Here is a 17,531-nt window from a genome sequence, read left to right as displayed (position 1 = left end):
CCTACATAATACCCTTCCATACCCTCATCAGGCTTGTCCCACCAGGGCCTGTTCTGTCCCTTGCCAGACTCCTCTCTTGCCTCTACCACTCCAGACTGGCCTTTCAGTGCTAGGAGAACAAGTGTCCCCTCAGGCCTCAGGGCCTCTGTTCATACTGACCCTTGACCCCTGCCGCCCTTCCCCACTCCCCAGGGCCTTGACTTACGTGTCACTTCCTCCTGCAAGGCTTCCCTGACTCCTCCCTCTGGGTCAAATCTCCCTATTCCTGGCCTTTGCCAAGATGTAACTTTACCCTTATTTGTGATTATTTGATTCATACCTGTCCACACCTACCAGACCCCAGCTGTAAGTACTGCAAGGGCAGGGCCTCACTCAGGACCTAATATAGTGTCAGCACAAAGGAGATGTGTTAATACATATTTTTCAAATGGATAAATACATAAAGAAATGAATTTGTATGCCTTTCCAACCTTTAAGCCTACCATTTAGGCCTGACAGAACATACTCTTGAAAGTAGAGAGCACCTAGAGAGCACCCTTCCCCCAGGATAGGCATCCTTTCCCCAGCATCCCTAACGTAAGACTGACCTCCAGCAGTCACTTACATACCTCCTGTGATGATGAGCTCACTCTCTCTCATGACAGCCCATTTCCTGACAGATGGCCCCTAACAGAGCGCTTGCTTACGTATGGGTGGGCTGAAATCCATATCTGTAGCCTGCAGCTTCCTCCCTGAGGTCCCAAGGCTACCCTGTCTTCCTCCCCAGACTCAGACCCCACTCCAGGTCTTCTCTTCCTTCAGTCCAAGAAGTCCCTGTTCTCTCAGCTCAGAAAGTGGAGTTCAGTCCTCTTGGGCCTCTTCTCCCTCCTCTGTGTACTTGCCAATTTCCCACCAATCCCTTGAAAACTTGAGTCCTAAGCAGAGCCCAGAGCTCCAGATGACTTCTGAGAAACATTTCAGCACTGCATCCACTTCCTGACCTGGGAAAGTGGGATCTTCCCTGCTGAGGCAGCCATGTGCTCATCTGTGTCATGTGCTGATCCGCACACATGTGGACAGCCATGTGCTCCCACAAGGTAGCCAAGGGCTCCACCCGGTCAGCAACAGCCAGGATCTCCCTTCCCCTCTCCTACAAGCAGCCTTCATTTTGCTGCAAACACTGGGCACTACTCGTTTCCTTTCTGAGCCTCAATGCTTCTACCTGTGCAATGGAAAGGGTTCCTCTGAGCAGGAAGTGGAAGGAGCCCTGTGCTGGCTGAGTCTCCGGCTCTATCACATACCAGAGCTCCAGAAGAGCAAGAGTCTCACCAGGGCCAGCTTCCTGGGCGGGTCACCATTGCAGTCACACAGAGGCCAGTGTGTGGAAGGGCCCCGGGCTCAGGTGAATGCTCTGCTGCCACCATCCTGAAATCTTTAATCATTTTCGAACAAGGGACCTTATATTTTTTTATTTTGCTCCAGGCCCAGCAAATTATGTCCTGATCCCGAAACATCTGCCCAGCCCTGAGACGATACCTACCAGCCCTCAGCTAATATGGTGACCCAAGAGAGAGACGGGTTGCACAGATAAGACCCTGATTCTGACCTTCTTCGGGGGACCACACATCCCTGCACAATGAGAGGAACCCAGGAAATGTGGGCCCATCCAATCCCACAGGGTGCTTCTGCACAGTCCCCTGGCACACAGCCCTTGTGGGGGGGCACCCCACCTGACTTCCTGACCCAGAGCCCTGTCCTTCATGCATCCTTCCCCAAATCCCTCAGCCTTGCCCCCACTCCCAGCTCACTGACACCCCCTCAAGTGTTCCCATCCCCCACTCCCCCTTAGGTAGCTATGAAATGTTTGCCAGTCCTTAATATGGGGTGGAGGAACATGTGATGCGTTTAAAATCCCAAGGGGGCTCCAGCCACAATAAACGGATCAGGGCTTTTGGATTCCGATTCACACAAACCAACTGCTAAAAAGACATTTTTGAATCAATTGGAGTACTCTGAATACGAACTGTGTGTTAGGTAACACCCAGGAATTTCTGTTAATTTTGCTAGATGTGATAATGGCATATTATGTAAGAAAATGTCCATGTATTTTAGAGATGCGTGCTGAAGTATGTAGGGGTAAAATGACATGATGTCTGGAATTTGTTTTAAAATACTTCAGAAAAGCGGGGAGTAGATGAAATAAGTGTGACAAAATCTTAATAGTTGTTGAAGCGGGGTGATGGGTACACAGCAGTTCATTATACAATTCAACTTTTGTGTATGCTTGAAACTTCTCAATTAAAAAAGGAGGGTAGAGGGTCATCAAGATAATTTGCTAAAAGTTTCCTGTAATGTCCCCAGAAGACCCCCCCAACAGACAGACACACACACACACACACTGCCTTTTGAGAACTTTCTCTAGAAGGCCAACCCAGGCAGTCCCCCAACTGTAAAGAACACTCGTGTATGTATGTGCATATGTGCATTTCCCCAGGGAAAAACATCCACAGCTTCCATGACGAGAGGGGTCGTGACCCCTCCCCGCCGAAAGATTAAGGACCTGCGATCCTACAGACCGGAGCCCTGTTTGAAGTCTGCGTTGCCCCTCACCTCAAGCTGGTCACTGTGTGAAGTTGGCCAAGAATCTCCCTGGCCCCTGGGTGCTTGTTCCTCCACCTGTAAAATGGGGCTGCAGGGCCGTCCACGCGGCCACTGGAAGGACAAGGTGTTCAGGCCGCTAGGCCGCCCCCTGGCAAGTGATTTCCACTCACAGGGCGGCCTCCACCCTCGCCCAAGACGCGCCCTCCGCGCCCCCACCCCCTCCAGGCCTTGGCCAGTCCACCTCCCGCTTGGGGCGGCAATTTGTCTCCTTTTGAACCCCCCGCCCCCGACGGGTTTCCCCCTTTGATTCGCGGCCCGGAGGCTTCCCCCCGCTTTGAAATGCAAACCCGCCTCGGCTGGGGCCGCGGGCGGCCCGGAGCTATAAAAGGCCTGGGTGGGGCGGGCGCGGCGGCAGGACAGGCGAGTTCAGGTGAGCGGTTGCTCGTCGTCGGGGCGGCCGGCAGCGGCGGCTCCAGGGCCCAGCATGCGCGGGGGGCCCCGCGGCCACCATGTATGTGGGCTATGTGCTGGACAAGGATTCGCCCGTGTACCCCGGCCCCGCCAGGCCCGCCAGCCTGGGCTTGGGCCCGCAAGCCTACGGCCCCCCCGCCCCGCCCCCGGCGCCCCCGCAGTACCCCGACTTCCCCAGCTACTCTCACGTGGAGCCGGCCCCCGCGCCCCCGACGGCCTGGGGGGCGCCCTTCCCTGCGCCCAAGGACGACTGGGCCGCCGCCTACGGCCCGGGCCCCGCGGCCCCTGCAGCCAGCCCAGCTCCGCTGGCATTCGGGCCCCCTCTGGACTTTAGCCCGGTGCCTGCGCCCCCTGGGCCCGGCCCGGGCCACCTGGCGCAGCCCCTCGGGGGCCCGGGCACACCGTCCTCGCCCGGAGCGCAGAGGCGGACGCCCTACGAGTGGATGCGGCGCAGCGTGGCGGCCGGAGGCGGCAGTGGCAGCGGTAAGGACCCCTCCCTCGCCCTGCACCTCTGGACCTGCAGGTGCTGGGGCGCGGCCCAGGCCGCCCGGTGTCTAACCTCGGCTCCGGCCTCGCTCGGGTTCCCGGGAGTGTGGCCCTCCTGTCCGCTCTCGCCCGGGAGGGCTGTTCTTTGAGCTCCCTGTCCTGAGTCTCAGGCTATCGAAGCCTTCAGCAGCACAGCCTAACCCTCTCTGTACAAATAGGGAAACCGAGACCCCTTGCGAAGTGCGGAAATGCGCCTACGGCCACGGAGCAAGGCCCGAACTAGAACGCAGGCTCCCAGACTGGTGTCCCACACTCATTTAGCAACACCGACTCCTTGCTCTTCATCTGCTTCTTCTACTCCTAACCCAACCCTAGGCAAAGGCGGCAAGTTCGCCCCAGAAGGGACGATTCTCTAACTGTGTGAAAAGGGCAGGTGACTTTCGTGGCCAGGGCTGGGTCTCCCCATCATACAGTTAAGAGATTGCTGGGTCATATCCTTCAGGCTGAAAAAGAGCCCTCTTTGGCCAGACCGCGGCAAGGGGTCTGTACCTTACCTTCCCAGGGTCCTCCTGAACTCTTGACCCCGGGGGAGGGGAAGCGGGAGCAGTGGGAAGGGGGCTACTGTTTGGCTCCTGAGCCTGTGAACCTCCTGCCCCCAGGCAGGCCTCTCTGATCCGCCCTCTTCAAAGGCAGGGGAGGGGGCAGGACAAAGGGCCCAACTTTAATGAGGGGAGGCTTGACCTCCGTTATGGGTACCCCCTTTGTCATGTAACTGGCTCTGCCTTAGCTCGGTAGTGACTCCTGTTGGCCGGAAAGTGAACACGATGTTCCATTGTCCCGACTGTGTCCGGCCTGTCCTGACAAAGGCCACCTAGCCTTGGGGGCGGGAAGCTGGCCTGCCCACCCTTTGATGTCCAGCCCCTCCTCCCCTTCCCCCAGCTGGGAATAAGCCTGGGACTTCCCCCACCTCCTCACACTCTTCACCCCCGTCTCCCCACACACCCTCAGCTTGCCTCAGGGCAGATGCTGGGTTGGCCTTGATCAGGAGCTACAGGTTCTGGCCATAATCATATACCCTTCTTGGAAGTCCCAGGGATACAAAACCTCCTATCTGCCTCCAGGGAGGTACAGGGAACCAGACTCTGCCACTTGCTTCTGTGGCCTTGATTAAATAACAGCTAATGCTTTGGAACACTTACTAACGGACCAGGCATGACATAAGTAAGATCTTGCATGCATTAACTCCTTTAACTCTCAAAACATCATTGTGGGTACTATTATCACCCCCATTTTAAGATGAAGAAACTACGGCATAGAGACTTTTAGTACTTGCCCAAGGACATATAACCCGTAACTAGTGGGGCCGGGATTTGAACCTAGGAGGACTAACCACTAAGTCTGTGCTCTAATTCTCTATACAACAGTTCCTCTTAAATCAGTCATCTTTTCTGGGTTTCAGTTCTACCATCTGTGAAATTAGAAAGAAGGGAGGTTATGCAGTGGTTTGTACCCTTGTTTAAGTTACAAAAGGACTCCTTTGAAAAATCTGCTGAAAGGTACAAATCTTTTTCCTAGGGAAAAAAATGTTGCATCATTGGGCAATTTCAGGGGTTCTGGAGGCTCCCAGAAGCTTTATCCATAAATCTGGGGTTAAGAACCCTGTATTATATGAGAGGAGGTGGTGGCAGCACCAGTGCTCAGGATCCTGCAGTTCCCAGTCTGTGAGGCTCTGGAGAAGGAAGCCTGCGTTTCCTGCTGTTGCACTTGCTGCTTCCTGCTTATCTGGTGACTTTGGAGATGAATGGGGAGGTTCCCTATGGGTAGGGACTTGGAGAGAGGCCATCACTGTGTAAGGGAAAAGGAGTGTGTCAATGGGGGTCAGAGGACTGGGGGATCCTGGAGGATCTTCTGTACAAATCACCTCGTGCCTCTGGGCGCGAGAGCTGCTGAACCTGGCTCATCCTCTGGTCTCAAAAGTCTTTTGAAAACTGTAGTCTGCAGGCAGATGAGTCTGCTGCACGCAAAAAAGCATTTCCCTCCTTGCTCTCTGAGAGTAGAGGGAAAGGCAGAAGGAGGTCTGGGGGTTCCCAAGGCTCCAGGAAAGGGACTGCCTAGGAGCCAGGTTAGCCCCCTTCTGCAGAGGATGTAGGAACCCTGACCTTGAAGCTAGAAGGTGCTGCCTCTCTATCCGGTGCTCCTGAAGTGAGGGCAGAATTGGGTTGAAACTGTTGACTGTCCCTGAAAGAGAGGCCAAGCCCCTCCTGTCTTTGGCCTCAGTTTCTCCTTCTGGGCAATGAAGGCACAGGGTTTCCAGGGGCAGTTCCTGTGCAATGCTGCTGTCCAGGACAGCTGAAAGAGAATCAGTGCATGCCACTGCCCTCCCGATCCCCACTGGCACTGGCCACCAGGTCTTCAGCCTGCCACCAATCCTGGCTAGCCCCTTCTTCCCCCACTTCTGAGCCTCCAGCATTCGAGAATGGATAAACTGGACAGTTAGAGACCACACATGTAGATGAGGAAACCAAGGTACAGAGACTGTGAGGAATGTTCCAGTTTCACACAAGCGGGGCTGAGCTGGGCTCGATGTCAGAATAATTGGTTTAGAATTTTCCTATGGTTTCCCATCATATGTAGGATAAACCCCACATTCCTTCCTGAGGGCTATAAGACTACAGCATTTGCACCTGCCTGCCCCCCTGACCTAATCCCCGGCTGCTCTCACCTTGGCTTTCAAGCTCTAGCCGTTCCAGACTTCTTTTAGTTCCTCAGACCTGCCAAGTCCTACTGCAGCGCTTGTGCACATGCTGTTCTCTCTTCCAGGAAAGTTCTTTCCCCTGATTCTTTGCAAGAGTGGATCCTTCTTACCCTTCAGATCTTAGTTTAATCATCACCTCCTCTGTGAAGCCCTCCACCATTTCCCAAAGTGGACTCCCCACTACAACCATCACGAATCTTTGCTGTGTTTCCTTCAGAGCCCTAATTCCAGTCTACTCACTTCCTTACACTTGTTTGTATGTTGTCCATTCCCATGAGGTCCAGAGCTCTGTCTGCTTAACCCACCACTGCATCCTGGCACCCAGCTCAGTGCATGGCATTTAGTAGGTGCTCCATATATTTTGTTGAGTGAATGAACAGAGCAAGTGTGAGGGACAAAAGACATCTCTGGGGAACAGGGGGGTGGGTGAGATCTTAGCTTCCACACGGGTTTCTGAGGTCCCAGTCCTAGGATTGGGACGTGAGACTGTCCAGCCAAGCAGTTCAGGTCAATGGAAACCTGGCTGCCTCTGTCTCTCCACTTGGATGGTACCCCAACTCACGTGGGGAAGTGGGGTTGCTGAGGCTGGGACTGAGACTTCAGTTTCTTCTAAGTAGGGGGCGGTGACAATGGGAAAGATGAGAGAGAGGCTGTTGGGCTTCAACCAGTCTCCGATTCCTAAAGACAATATTAATCAGTTCTGAGTGATCAGTATCATTTGACTGAGGCCAGGATAGGAAATGACTACAAGACGTTGTTTTTTTTTTTCCTTTTCTCTTTGCATTTTCATGAGGTGGGTTTTAAATATCAGCATTTTCATTAGGAGGGTTACACATCATCCTTCTGTGGAAGGCTCAGCCTCCAATTCCTTTGAATAAACCTGCTCCACAGGTTAATAGCCCATTGGGGTAGCTGAGGTCTCAGGACTAGGGAGACGTTCACGTGGATGAGACTGTGGGAGCAAGGTTTAGATCTTGGTCCAACTCCGTCAGCTTTCAGATGGGGAAACTGAGGTCCATGAAGGGCATGAATGCTCCCCTCCCCCCACATTGCAGGCCCTCTCCCTTAGCCCATTGCCACAGCCACCAGCCTGTTCTCTCACCTTCAGCCTCTCTGTGATGTTCCAGCTGTCTTCTAAAACCATTGCCATATTTACCTTCTCAAGGCACATGCCCTATTCAGGAGCATTCTGTGGCTCCCTACTGACATGGAATTGCCATTTCATTTTATGCCATTTCTTTGTTGTAAAATCTAGCTCCATTTCTGTGGCAATCAGAGCCTTCTTGAGAACTGGCCTCAACCATCTACTGAAGCCATTCTCCTGCTACTTTGACTAGATAAGGTAAGTTAAGAGCCAGGGCTTGGGAGTCTCAGACCTGGAACTGAATTTCCATAAGAAGTTGTATAGCTTCGGGCAAGTTAATTTGGATCATTTCTCCGAGCCTGGGCTTCTCCATTGTAACAGGATAATAATAGGATTGCATCTGGAAAGAGATGCCTGCAAAGCACCACCCTGCAGCTAGCACACAGTAGTTGCTTAGGGCATCGGTGCCTGTGACCACCTCAACCAGTCCTCAGCAGGTGCACTGGAGCACAGACCTCAAACTCCCTGCCTCTCCAGTCTGGTCCCTCGACCTGCATTGCCCTCCCTTCTGTCTCCTGCTCAAATGCTGCTCAGAGAACCTGCTCGTCACCAGCTCAAATGCTGTTCCTTCTCCAAGGCTGTCTCCTGTAGGAAGCCCTCCCTAATTCCTCCCTCCTAAGCACTGTATCAGGCCCTTGTTTTCATGACACTTACCACTGACTCTCTACTTTCATTGTCTTATTTATGCCTGCCACTTACCATCTGTAGTCCCTCGAGGACCAGTCCTAATCAGTCCCATCCTCACCCTGCCTTGCACATAGTAGGAGCTCGCGAGAGAGCAAACAACTGTGGCATTGGCTAAATCTTTACTGCATGCCAGGCACTGTGCCAAGAACTTTGCGTGGGTGATCTCACTTAAGTCTCATGATAGCCCTGAGTGGTGTAAGGATCTAGTATTAGACTCATTTTATAGATCAGGATAATGAGACTTAGAGGGTAAGCTGGCCTGCCCAAGCTCACACAGCGAGGACATGGCAGCACCGTGTTTACACCCAGTCTACAGCCCAGCAAGCATCTATGAAATAAAGCCACACACTCAGGAAGGGGAGCCCGAGACCCCCCCTTCCCCATGGACATTCCAAGCCAGGTGGGGGGAAAAGGAGGCCAGGCAGGGGATGTACTGTAAGAGGCTGGGAGAGGAGGGGGGCCCAGCAGGGGCCAGGCTGTTTAGAACTGATTCTCCAGGCAGAAGCTACATTTGACACCTCATCGCTCAGATGTAGCTGGGAAAGGGAATGACCCAGTTAGAAGGTGGCAGAAGGCTTTTTTTTGGTTGGGTGTTTTCTCCCTGCTGCTTTGGCAGATATTGCTGCTTAGAGCTTAGGGAATCATTGCGAAGGTCCAAAATGGTTTGTTAGCAGCAGGATCTGGCGGGTCTGTAGGAAGTTATCTTAATGGGCCAGCCTCTCAGGTTTCTGTGTTGGAGCTCCCGGGATGTGGAAACCACATTCACATCCGGAGTCAGGGCCATCACCATGTTAGCATGACAGACCCTCCCCCTGCCACACTCACCCCTCAGGCTTGTGGGGGCACCCCACATGGATCCCCCCATCAACAGAAAGAAGGAGCAAGCTAGGCTCCACACCCTCCCATGGCTTCCTGTTGCTCTTGAAACCAAATCCAAATCCCTCTGCCACAGAATCTGCTGGCCTCTCCAGCCTCATCTTGTGCCTCTCTCATTCATTCATTCAGTCAGGCAAGCAGTAATATGCTCTGAGTGTCTTCTGTCCTGAACTTGCTCCTAGGCATTGGAGATGATGGCCTGAACAAGGCAGACGGGTCCAACCTGCGCACAGAGAGCTGCCCTCTGTGCCCTCACTCTGCTCCTCCCTGCCTGGGGGCCTTTGCACATGCTGCTCACCCTCCCTGGAATCTCCTTCCCTGTTCATGACATGGAAGCCTCCTTCTCAACCTCAGGTCTTGGCTTAAATGTGGCCTGTTCCTGGAGACCTCCCCCAGCTAAGTAAAGTAGGGTTCTTCCCCCCACCTCCCCACTCAGTTTAGCTCATTGCTCACTTTCCTTCCTACTACTAATCCCAGTTTGTCATTATTTCATTTGTTTGTTTGTTTTTAATCTACCTCCCCTGCCATGAAGGAGGTAAGGAACTGTTTATCAAATAAGTACTGTGCAGTTATTATGGTAATCATAATGCGAACCAGCATCGATTGGGTGCTCAGTGTGTTCAGCATTTTTTCAAATGCAGGATTGCTGTCCCCAGAACAGCACATTTCTTCTCCATCAGATGAGTGGCTCGGACTAAACTTTAGGAGCAATGGAGATGGACAGAAGGCTGTGCTTTGGAGGCTGAGCCACCAGCTGCTGGGGTGGACGCGGGGAGCAAGGGAGACAGGACTCAGAGGTGCCACCTTGGCTTTTGATCTGAATGGCTGGAGGATGGAGGTGCTGTTTATGGAGTTAAGGAAGCAGAAGAAGTAGCAGGTTTGTTTTATGTATTCAACAAGGATTCATCAAGTATTCACTGTGTCAGGCACGTGATAGGTGCTGGTGAGCTAAATGGCATGGCCCTACCCTCAAAGAGCATTCAGGGAACCGAGGCCTAAGGGAAGGGTCTTCACCAAGGTCACACAGCCAGCGTAGGGGAGAAAGAGGCTGGAGGCAGAGCTCCTCACTGCAGCCCCACCTCAAATGTGAGACTTTGGGAACCACGCCTGCAGTGGAGTAGCAAGGGCTTCACTCTCAGACTAGACTAGTGGAAGATGGACAGGTTGCAGTGGCCTGGAAACTCCACCAGGAAACAGTTCAGAGAGGCCTCAAGTTCTTCAGCCTAGGAGATGACCTGAAGGGATGCATTCGCTGTTTGTAAATCTTAAAGGGCTGTCTTGGGCTCAGGGTGCCCCTGTGGAAAAACTCAGGAAGGATATAAATGGGTGGCAGATGCAAGAACTGGCTGCTTTGCAGCTAGTAGGCGTGTGTTGCAGTGTGGGCGTCCGGACCCTGGTAGGAGTTTGATCTAGCAGTGTTTGTCCAGTAGGACTTTCTGCCAGGATGGAAATGCTCTGTATCTGTGCTGCCCAGTAGGCAGTCACCAGCCGCATGTGACTGTTGAACGCTTGAAATGACTGGTGTGACTAAGAAACAGAATTTTACATTTTATTTAATCAATGTGGCTAGTTGCTGTCATATTGGACAGTGCAGAAAAATCCATCTCAAGAGTTCCCAGAATGGAAATCCATTCTGCATAAGCTCCTTGTTCTTGCATTGAGGAATTTCTCCTGCCTTTTTTTTTTTTTTTTTTTTTTTTTTTTTGAGTTGGAGTTTTGCTCTTTTCGCCCAGGCTGGAGTGCAGTGGTGCAATCTCGGCTCAGTGCAATTTCCGCTTCTTGGATTCAAGCGATTCTCCTGCCTCAGCCTCTGGAGCAACCGGGATTACAAGCACTTGCCATCATACCCAGCTAATTATTGTATTTTTAGTAGAGACAGAGTTTCATCATGTTGGTGGTCAGGCTAGTCTCGAACTCCTGACCTCAGGTGATCCACCCGCCTCAGCCTGCCAAAGTGCTAGGATTACAGGCATGAGCCACCGTACCCGGCCTCTCTCCTGCCTCTTTCAGCTTCTTTGTCTCCGTAGTATCATCATCTTCGTCATCACAGTTTTTATTAATAAGTGCTTTGTTAAGTAGGTTATCACTTTGGTCTCCATAACTACCATATAAAGAAAGCATTCATGTCTTCATTTTGAAGATAAATAAACTGAAACTCAAAGAGGTCCAGCGACTTGCCCAGGAACATACCACTGTCACATGGCCAGACTGGGGAAGAGCCACCGGTCTCTGTCTGACTCTAAAGTCCCTTCCTCTTTGCTGCCTCCCAAAGCTGGGTCAGATTGTGGACCTTGATGAGGAAGATAGGACAGCAGATGATGCAAAGGTGGCCCTGGAGGAGGAGGGTGCAGAGATGATGAAGAACTCTAACTAGGAAGGAGGGTGACAGTGGGGAGGAGAATCTGGCTAAGGCTGCAGGACTCCCGAAATGGCTGGCCTGGCCATTGTCCCCCTTTCCCCACTCCCACGCCAGCTTCATCCCTGCTAGGGCTTGAGTGAGGAACCATGATATTAGCAGCCTGGGACTGCCAGATCAGCCAAGACAAGCACCCAATTGTGGGTCAGGCAGAAAACCTGATGTCCCAGGAAGGGCATTCATCCATTGTAGAGCTGGTGAGGTTAGGGCACAGTGGAGGGCCCTCCCCCTGGTGGTACAGATGGGGAAACAGGCCCAAATAAGGGATCGCATGTCCAGCTGGTGGGCCAGCCAGATCTCCCCACTCCCAGGCCAGTGTGTTCTTGGCCCTGTGGCTCCCCATTAGGCGACATTCCTCTCTCTCATGAGGGACTCCACCAACATGCCCGCTTCTGCAAATAGCTGTTTTCTCCTTTTTGTCTCCATAGCTTTTTACCCTTTCCAGACTGCTCTCACAGCCATTCTGTTCCCCAGGCGGAGGAAGGAAAGTCCAGGGAAGTTTAGTCACTTGTCAAGTCCTTCAACTAAGATGGCCAGGCTGGACCACAGCCCAGGTCTCTGCCACCAGGCAAGGTCTGGAAGCTTGCCCCGAACACCCAGCCCTCCCCAAACCTCAGTAGAGTGTGATGCTGCTACAGTTTAGGCCCCTCACCAGAAGCGCCACCGCCTCTGAGCTGGCCCACGTCCTGCCACCCTTGCAGCGCTCCTACAAGTATTATCTGGGGTGAGGAGATCAGTTCTCCTGAGCCCCTCTTTCCCACCTTTTCATTTGCTTATTGGCCCCGCAGTCATCCACATCAAGTGACCTATAAGCTCTCTGGACTTGCTTCCTTATCTTGGAAAAGGGGGCTCTTTGCAATAGGATTCTATGGCGACCCTATTCCCACCTCCCCTGACCCCTCCTGCCAAAAGCCCTATGCCCTTCCATTTGTCATTCCCAGGCTGGCATCACAGACATGGGTGAGCTCCCCATCGCCTCTTGCTGCATGCAGTGTGGGTCTCTGAGAGACGTGGCTGGAGGGTGTGTGGGGCATGTGCTCCCTGCGGGGGTTGCCTGGGTGGCAGGCAGCAAGGTGGCAGGAGTGGGGCTTATAGCTGCACAGAGGGCTCAAAGCTTCAGAGTCTCGAGGGCACTTGAACTGGTGCACAGGCAAAACCAAGGCCCAGAGGAGAGGAGGAACTAATTCTAGGCCACACAGATGGCATGGAACTGGGACCAGGACCCACTGACTTCTGAGCTGGTGGTTCAGAATCCACAGGGGCAATTGTTAAAGATGACAGAGAAATTAGGATGCAGTAGATCTGGAGTGGGGCCTGGGAATCTGTATTTTTAGCAAGCTCTTGTGTGTACAGATGTCCATGACTGTGTGCATGTGTGTATTAGAGGTTAGGATCTTGAAGCACAGCCAGTTGGGGCTGGACCACTCAGGGAGGAGTCACAAAGGTTTTTGGAGCTAGATTTGTGGTCCAGGCCTGGGGGGCCAAAGCTGGTCATCCCCCAGGGCCACACACCCAGCAGGAAGAGGGCAAAGGAAGTACTGACCTAGGGGCCATTTGATTGTGCTGGAGCAGAGGCCACACTCTGTCCTTGCTTGGCCCAGGCTGGATGGGGAGCCCCCACTGCAGGCCACCGTGGCTCCTGTCCCCATCCTCCAGCTGGGCAGGCCCAGTGTCTAGACTCTCAGACTGTCAAATTGGTCTTAGAATTGTTTCAGCTACGATAACAAACACAATCAGAGAATCAATAAACATTGGGAGGTTCACGTTTCCAAGTTGGAAGGGACCTTATAAGTAAACGGTCATTTCTAGCAGATTGTCCATTGCACAGATCCATTTCCTGGCATTCCTGCCAGATGGTCATCCCACCACTGTTGGAAACGAGTAAGATCTGCCTTTCCCCGTGCACCTCCTGCATGCCAGGTACTGTGCTAGACATTGTCCATCTATCTCAAGTGAGCCCCTCTATGCTGCAGGGTTGGAGAGGACTACAAGAAACCTTGTACCATTTGATTGATAGGTTCTACTGCTGTTTCTGAGGCCAGATAGACCTGGTTTTGAATCCCACTTGCCTGATGCATGGTCCTCTCTGACCCTGAGTTTTCTCTTCTGTAAAATAGAATTAATAGTCCCCAACTCCATGGGTCATTGAGAGATGTATACAAAGGGCCCGGCACGTGGACGTGTTGGCTATTATTAGAATATTAATTTTCCCCATTTTACAAATACAGAGAATGAGGCTCAGAGAGGTGGGGAGACTGTCCTAGGTTACCCAGCCGGTGAGAAGCTGCACTCCACAACCCCAGAGGTTTGGTTTCAATGACATCCAGGAGCTCTGGGCTCCAGTCCCAGCTGTGGGCTGGAACTCCTGACTGCCCTAAGACACCTCTGGAGTCACAGAGTGTACCTCTGTTGGGCTCCACAGCCCCTCTCCAGAGCCCAGAGAAGGGTGACAAAGTCTGTGGGCCAGGTCTTCACTGGCAGCCTTGCCAAGGCAGAGAGGAGTAATCGTGCAGCTAAAGCCCAACCAACCACATGTTAGGGTCACCTGGAAAACTATTCAAGTACCAAATTTTGAGCCCCATTTGAGCCCCACTGAATTTGAATTTCTGGGGCCAGAATCTGCGCTTTGAAAAAGCTTCCCAGGCAGTTCCAAGGCTGCTGGTCAGGCATTGGGAGCCACTGGCCTGTACTGTGCGTGCTTTAGGGGAAAGGAGTTTGCTACCTCTCGTGGTGGCCTGATCCACGTGGATGGGACATTCTGCACATCCCAAAACTGGAGAGAGAGAGCCTCCCATTTCGGTGAGTTCCCCAAGGCTCTTCCCCTCTGTGCTCACCCCTGAAGAGCTGAAGGGGCTCCCCATTCTCCCTCCCACCCATTGACACTGGCCTCTGGCCCAGAGGATTACTCATTAGGTGGCTGGGAGTGGCCAGCCCCTCAGCAGACACCTGTTATAGGAGCCTGGACTTCCCCCTTAGTTCCAGCGTCCCAGGGGCCTGTAAATAATTCATCCTGGGCCCTCTCCCCACCCCACTGCTCTCATGCACCTCCCTGCCCCCTCCTTTCCAGGCTTCAGAGGTGTCTTGGGGCAGTAGGGAGTTCCAGCCCAGAGCTGGGACTGGAGCCCAGGGCTCCTGGCTGTCATTAAAAATATGAATTCACACATACACTTGGTAAAGATTTAAAAACCCCAAAGTCTCCCTCCTACTTGTGGCTTTCCAAACTCCAGTGCCCTTCCCAGAGGCAGCCCCTATTACTGGCTTCTTGTATATTCTTTCAGAAAGAACTGTATGGGTGCACAGATGTTTGGGTATGTGTGTGTCTCCCCCGTTTTTATACCATTACTATTTACACTATTCTGTCTTGCTTTTTTTTTTTTTTTTTCACACATCTTAGAAATTGCTCCATATTGGGACATATGGGGTTTTGAAATTTCTTTTTAATGACTGCATAATGCTCCTCTCCATGAATGCACCATCCCTTCTCTCACCAGCTCTCTGCTTGTACACATGTATGTTGTCTTTTGTCTTGTGCTATCAGAAACAGATGGAGCTTTGGGCAGTTCTTGGTAGGATCAGTTGCTGGAAATGGGATTCTTGGGTCAGAGGGTATGTGCCTGTTAAATGAGGCTAGATATCGCCAAGTTGGGCGCTAAGGAGGATGTTTCAGTTCTCACTCCTGGAACAGCATATGGGATTCCCCGGTTTCTGAGCCACATAGTGTGATAGCAAACATTTTGTTCTTTGGCAGAGCCATTTTCTTGCACTAAAATTGTGTGTTTCAAGCAGCTCCACCAGAAAGAAATTGGCCAATGGGTTCCTGAGCCCACCAGCTCCTCTCCAGAGCCCAAAGAGGGGTGACAAGGCCTGTGGGCCAGGTCTTTACTGGCAGCCTTGCCAGGACAGACAGGAGTAATTGTGCAGCTAAACCCTATCTCCATCTGGTCTCACTCCTGACCCCCTCACTTGTGGAAGAGCTGGGCCTGAGGTCAGGACACCGGAGTCTTGGTTCATACCATGACCAGTCAGGACGGCCCTCTGCAGGTGCCCTTTCAGAGCCCATTTCCCCCCACCTATGAAATGGCTGTCATGGGTCTGGGCTTTCATCAGAAGAGGCAGGAGTGGGTGCTAGGACTCTACGGAAAAGGCACCTTCAGGACCACTGCCTGTGATCTCTAGGCCAAGGTCTGGGTGGGCAGGGAGCCTCATGCCCTGCCTCAGGCCCATCCTCCTGGGGGTGGCTGTGAGTCCTCTGGGCATTTTAAGGGCCTCCAGCCTGGGCCTCTCAGCGGCCTTCCCTCACCATGGTCTGGGCTCTTCTTTCCCAGAAGTAGCAACGGAAGGGTGGTCTGCTGTTTAAGCTTCTGTTACCAACACTTTGGGGCCTCCACGGCAGACTCAGTGGGCCCTAAATATGGCAGCATGAGGAGTTGTGCCCTGGAGAGGCAGCAAGAGCTCTAGAGCAGGGGACATGGCCTTGGGCAGGCCTGTGCCTGCCTGGGCCTCAGTGACCCGACTACACAGGGAGGCTGGACTAGAAGGGCTCACCAGGCCTCTTCTTTGGCCCTCCAGCTGCCATGCAACCATTGCGAGCCCCAGTCTCTTCCTCAGTAAAGTGGGAGGAGACTAAACTCTGACAACCACTTCCGGCTTTAGCCCAGTGAACCCAGTGGGTCTGTGGATTCAGAGCCGTGTTGGTCTCCAGTGCTGGTGGCATTAGGCAGAACTGTTTCTGAGCCGGCATTGCATTTTCTAGGCCAAGGAGGGGCCCTATCTGGAGCCAAGGCCTGGGCAGCCACTCCCTTATCCCTTTCCTGGGGCCAAGCCTGGCTGAAGGCCGAGGCTCTCCCGTGCTATGCTGGGCAGCGGACTGAGGTCAGTGGACGTGGAAGCGTCCGGTGCGGTTCCTCTGCTCTGGCAGGAAATCCAGGGAAAAGCTGCCCAGGAACATCTGCTGTCTCCCATTCTCCACAAAGCCATTTGGCTCACAGGGAGCCCAGTGGCTGTCCTGCCAAGCTGCGTGGGCTTGGTGGAGTGGGACAGGCGTCAGAATGGGGGTGGGTAGATGCTTAGTGCAGGGGTGCCGAGGGACAGGCAGGGCCAGGGCTGAGACCCAAGAAGGTGAAGGCTGGGCTGTGGTGGGGGCACTTGGGAGAGGCGGTAGGGGTTGATGGTCTTTCAGAGACCCACCATGCCTGGGTGGGAGCGTGTGTGGGTCTGGAAGTGCTTCCGTGCGCCTCCTATTTATAGCCACGTGCTCAGCTTCTTATAAAGGAAATTGGTGCTTAGCCAGGCCCCACACCAGCCCAGGCCAAGCATGACTCCCAGTGTTCTCTCCAGACAGACCTCTGATCAGAGTCCCAAAGAAAGCCCTGATATTAACCTCAGCTCTGGGCCCCAGGCTGAGCACCGTAACGAAGCCAAGCCACCGCCCTCTCTCCTGGGTTATGGCAGCTCTCCCTGCACTTCCCCTTCCTCCTACAAATCTGTTCTCCATGCACTAGCCAGAGTAATATTAAAACCTACATCAGACTTCATGTCTCCTCTGCTCAGAATCCTGCAGTGGCTCCTGTCCCAGACACAGGAAAACCCAGAGTCCCTCCCCTTGTCTCCTGTCCCAACCCCTTCTCACTGTACCTCAGCTCCATCAGCTTCCTCACAGTTCCTCACTGTCAGACAGCAGGCAGACAGCAGGCATGCCCTACCTCGGGGCCTTTGCACTTGCCGTTCCCTCTGCCTAGAAGCCTCTCCCCAGACGTCTGCATGACTCTTTTTTTTTTTTTTTTTCTTGAGATGGAGTCTCACTCGGTCACCCAGCCTGGAGTGCAGTGGTGTAATCTAGGCTCGCCGTAACCTCCACCTCCCAGGTTCAAGCAATTCTCCTGTTCCCCTGCCTCAGTCTCCCTGGTAGCTGGGATGTATGCCACCACGCCCAGCTAATTTTTGTATTTTTTAGTAGAGATGGGGTTTCAGCAGGTTGGCCAGGCTAGTCTTGAACTCCTGACCTCAGGTGATCCACCTGTCTCAGCCTCCCATAAAGTGCTGGGATTACAGATGTAAACCACCACGCCTGGCCCTGCATGACTCTTTCCTGTACCTCCTTTAGAGCTTTGCTGAAA

At 53.1% G+C, this 17,531-nt stretch overlaps 1 protein-coding gene across 1 annotated transcript in view; it reads left to right on the top strand.

The window, feature by feature from the left end:
- Positions 1–2,990: 2,990 nt before the first annotated feature.
- Positions 2,991–17,531, top strand: part of CDX1 (caudal type homeobox 1) — a 17,547-nt gene continuing 3,006 nt past the window's right edge. Inside the window, exon 1 of the mRNA XM_023227082.3 lies at positions 2,991–3,534. Coding sequence (XP_023082850.2) covers positions 3,090–3,534 — 445 coding nt within the window. The 5' untranslated portion in view covers positions 2,991–3,089. The remainder of the gene's footprint in view (positions 3,535–17,531) is intronic.

Source organism: Piliocolobus tephrosceles, chromosome 4, assembly GCF_002776525.5.
Source record: "Piliocolobus tephrosceles isolate RC106 chromosome 4, ASM277652v3, whole genome shotgun sequence".
Taxonomy (NCBI): Eukaryota; Metazoa; Chordata; class Mammalia; order Primates; family Cercopithecidae; genus Piliocolobus; species Piliocolobus tephrosceles.
This window is presented reverse-complemented; position numbering and strand designations above follow the sequence as displayed.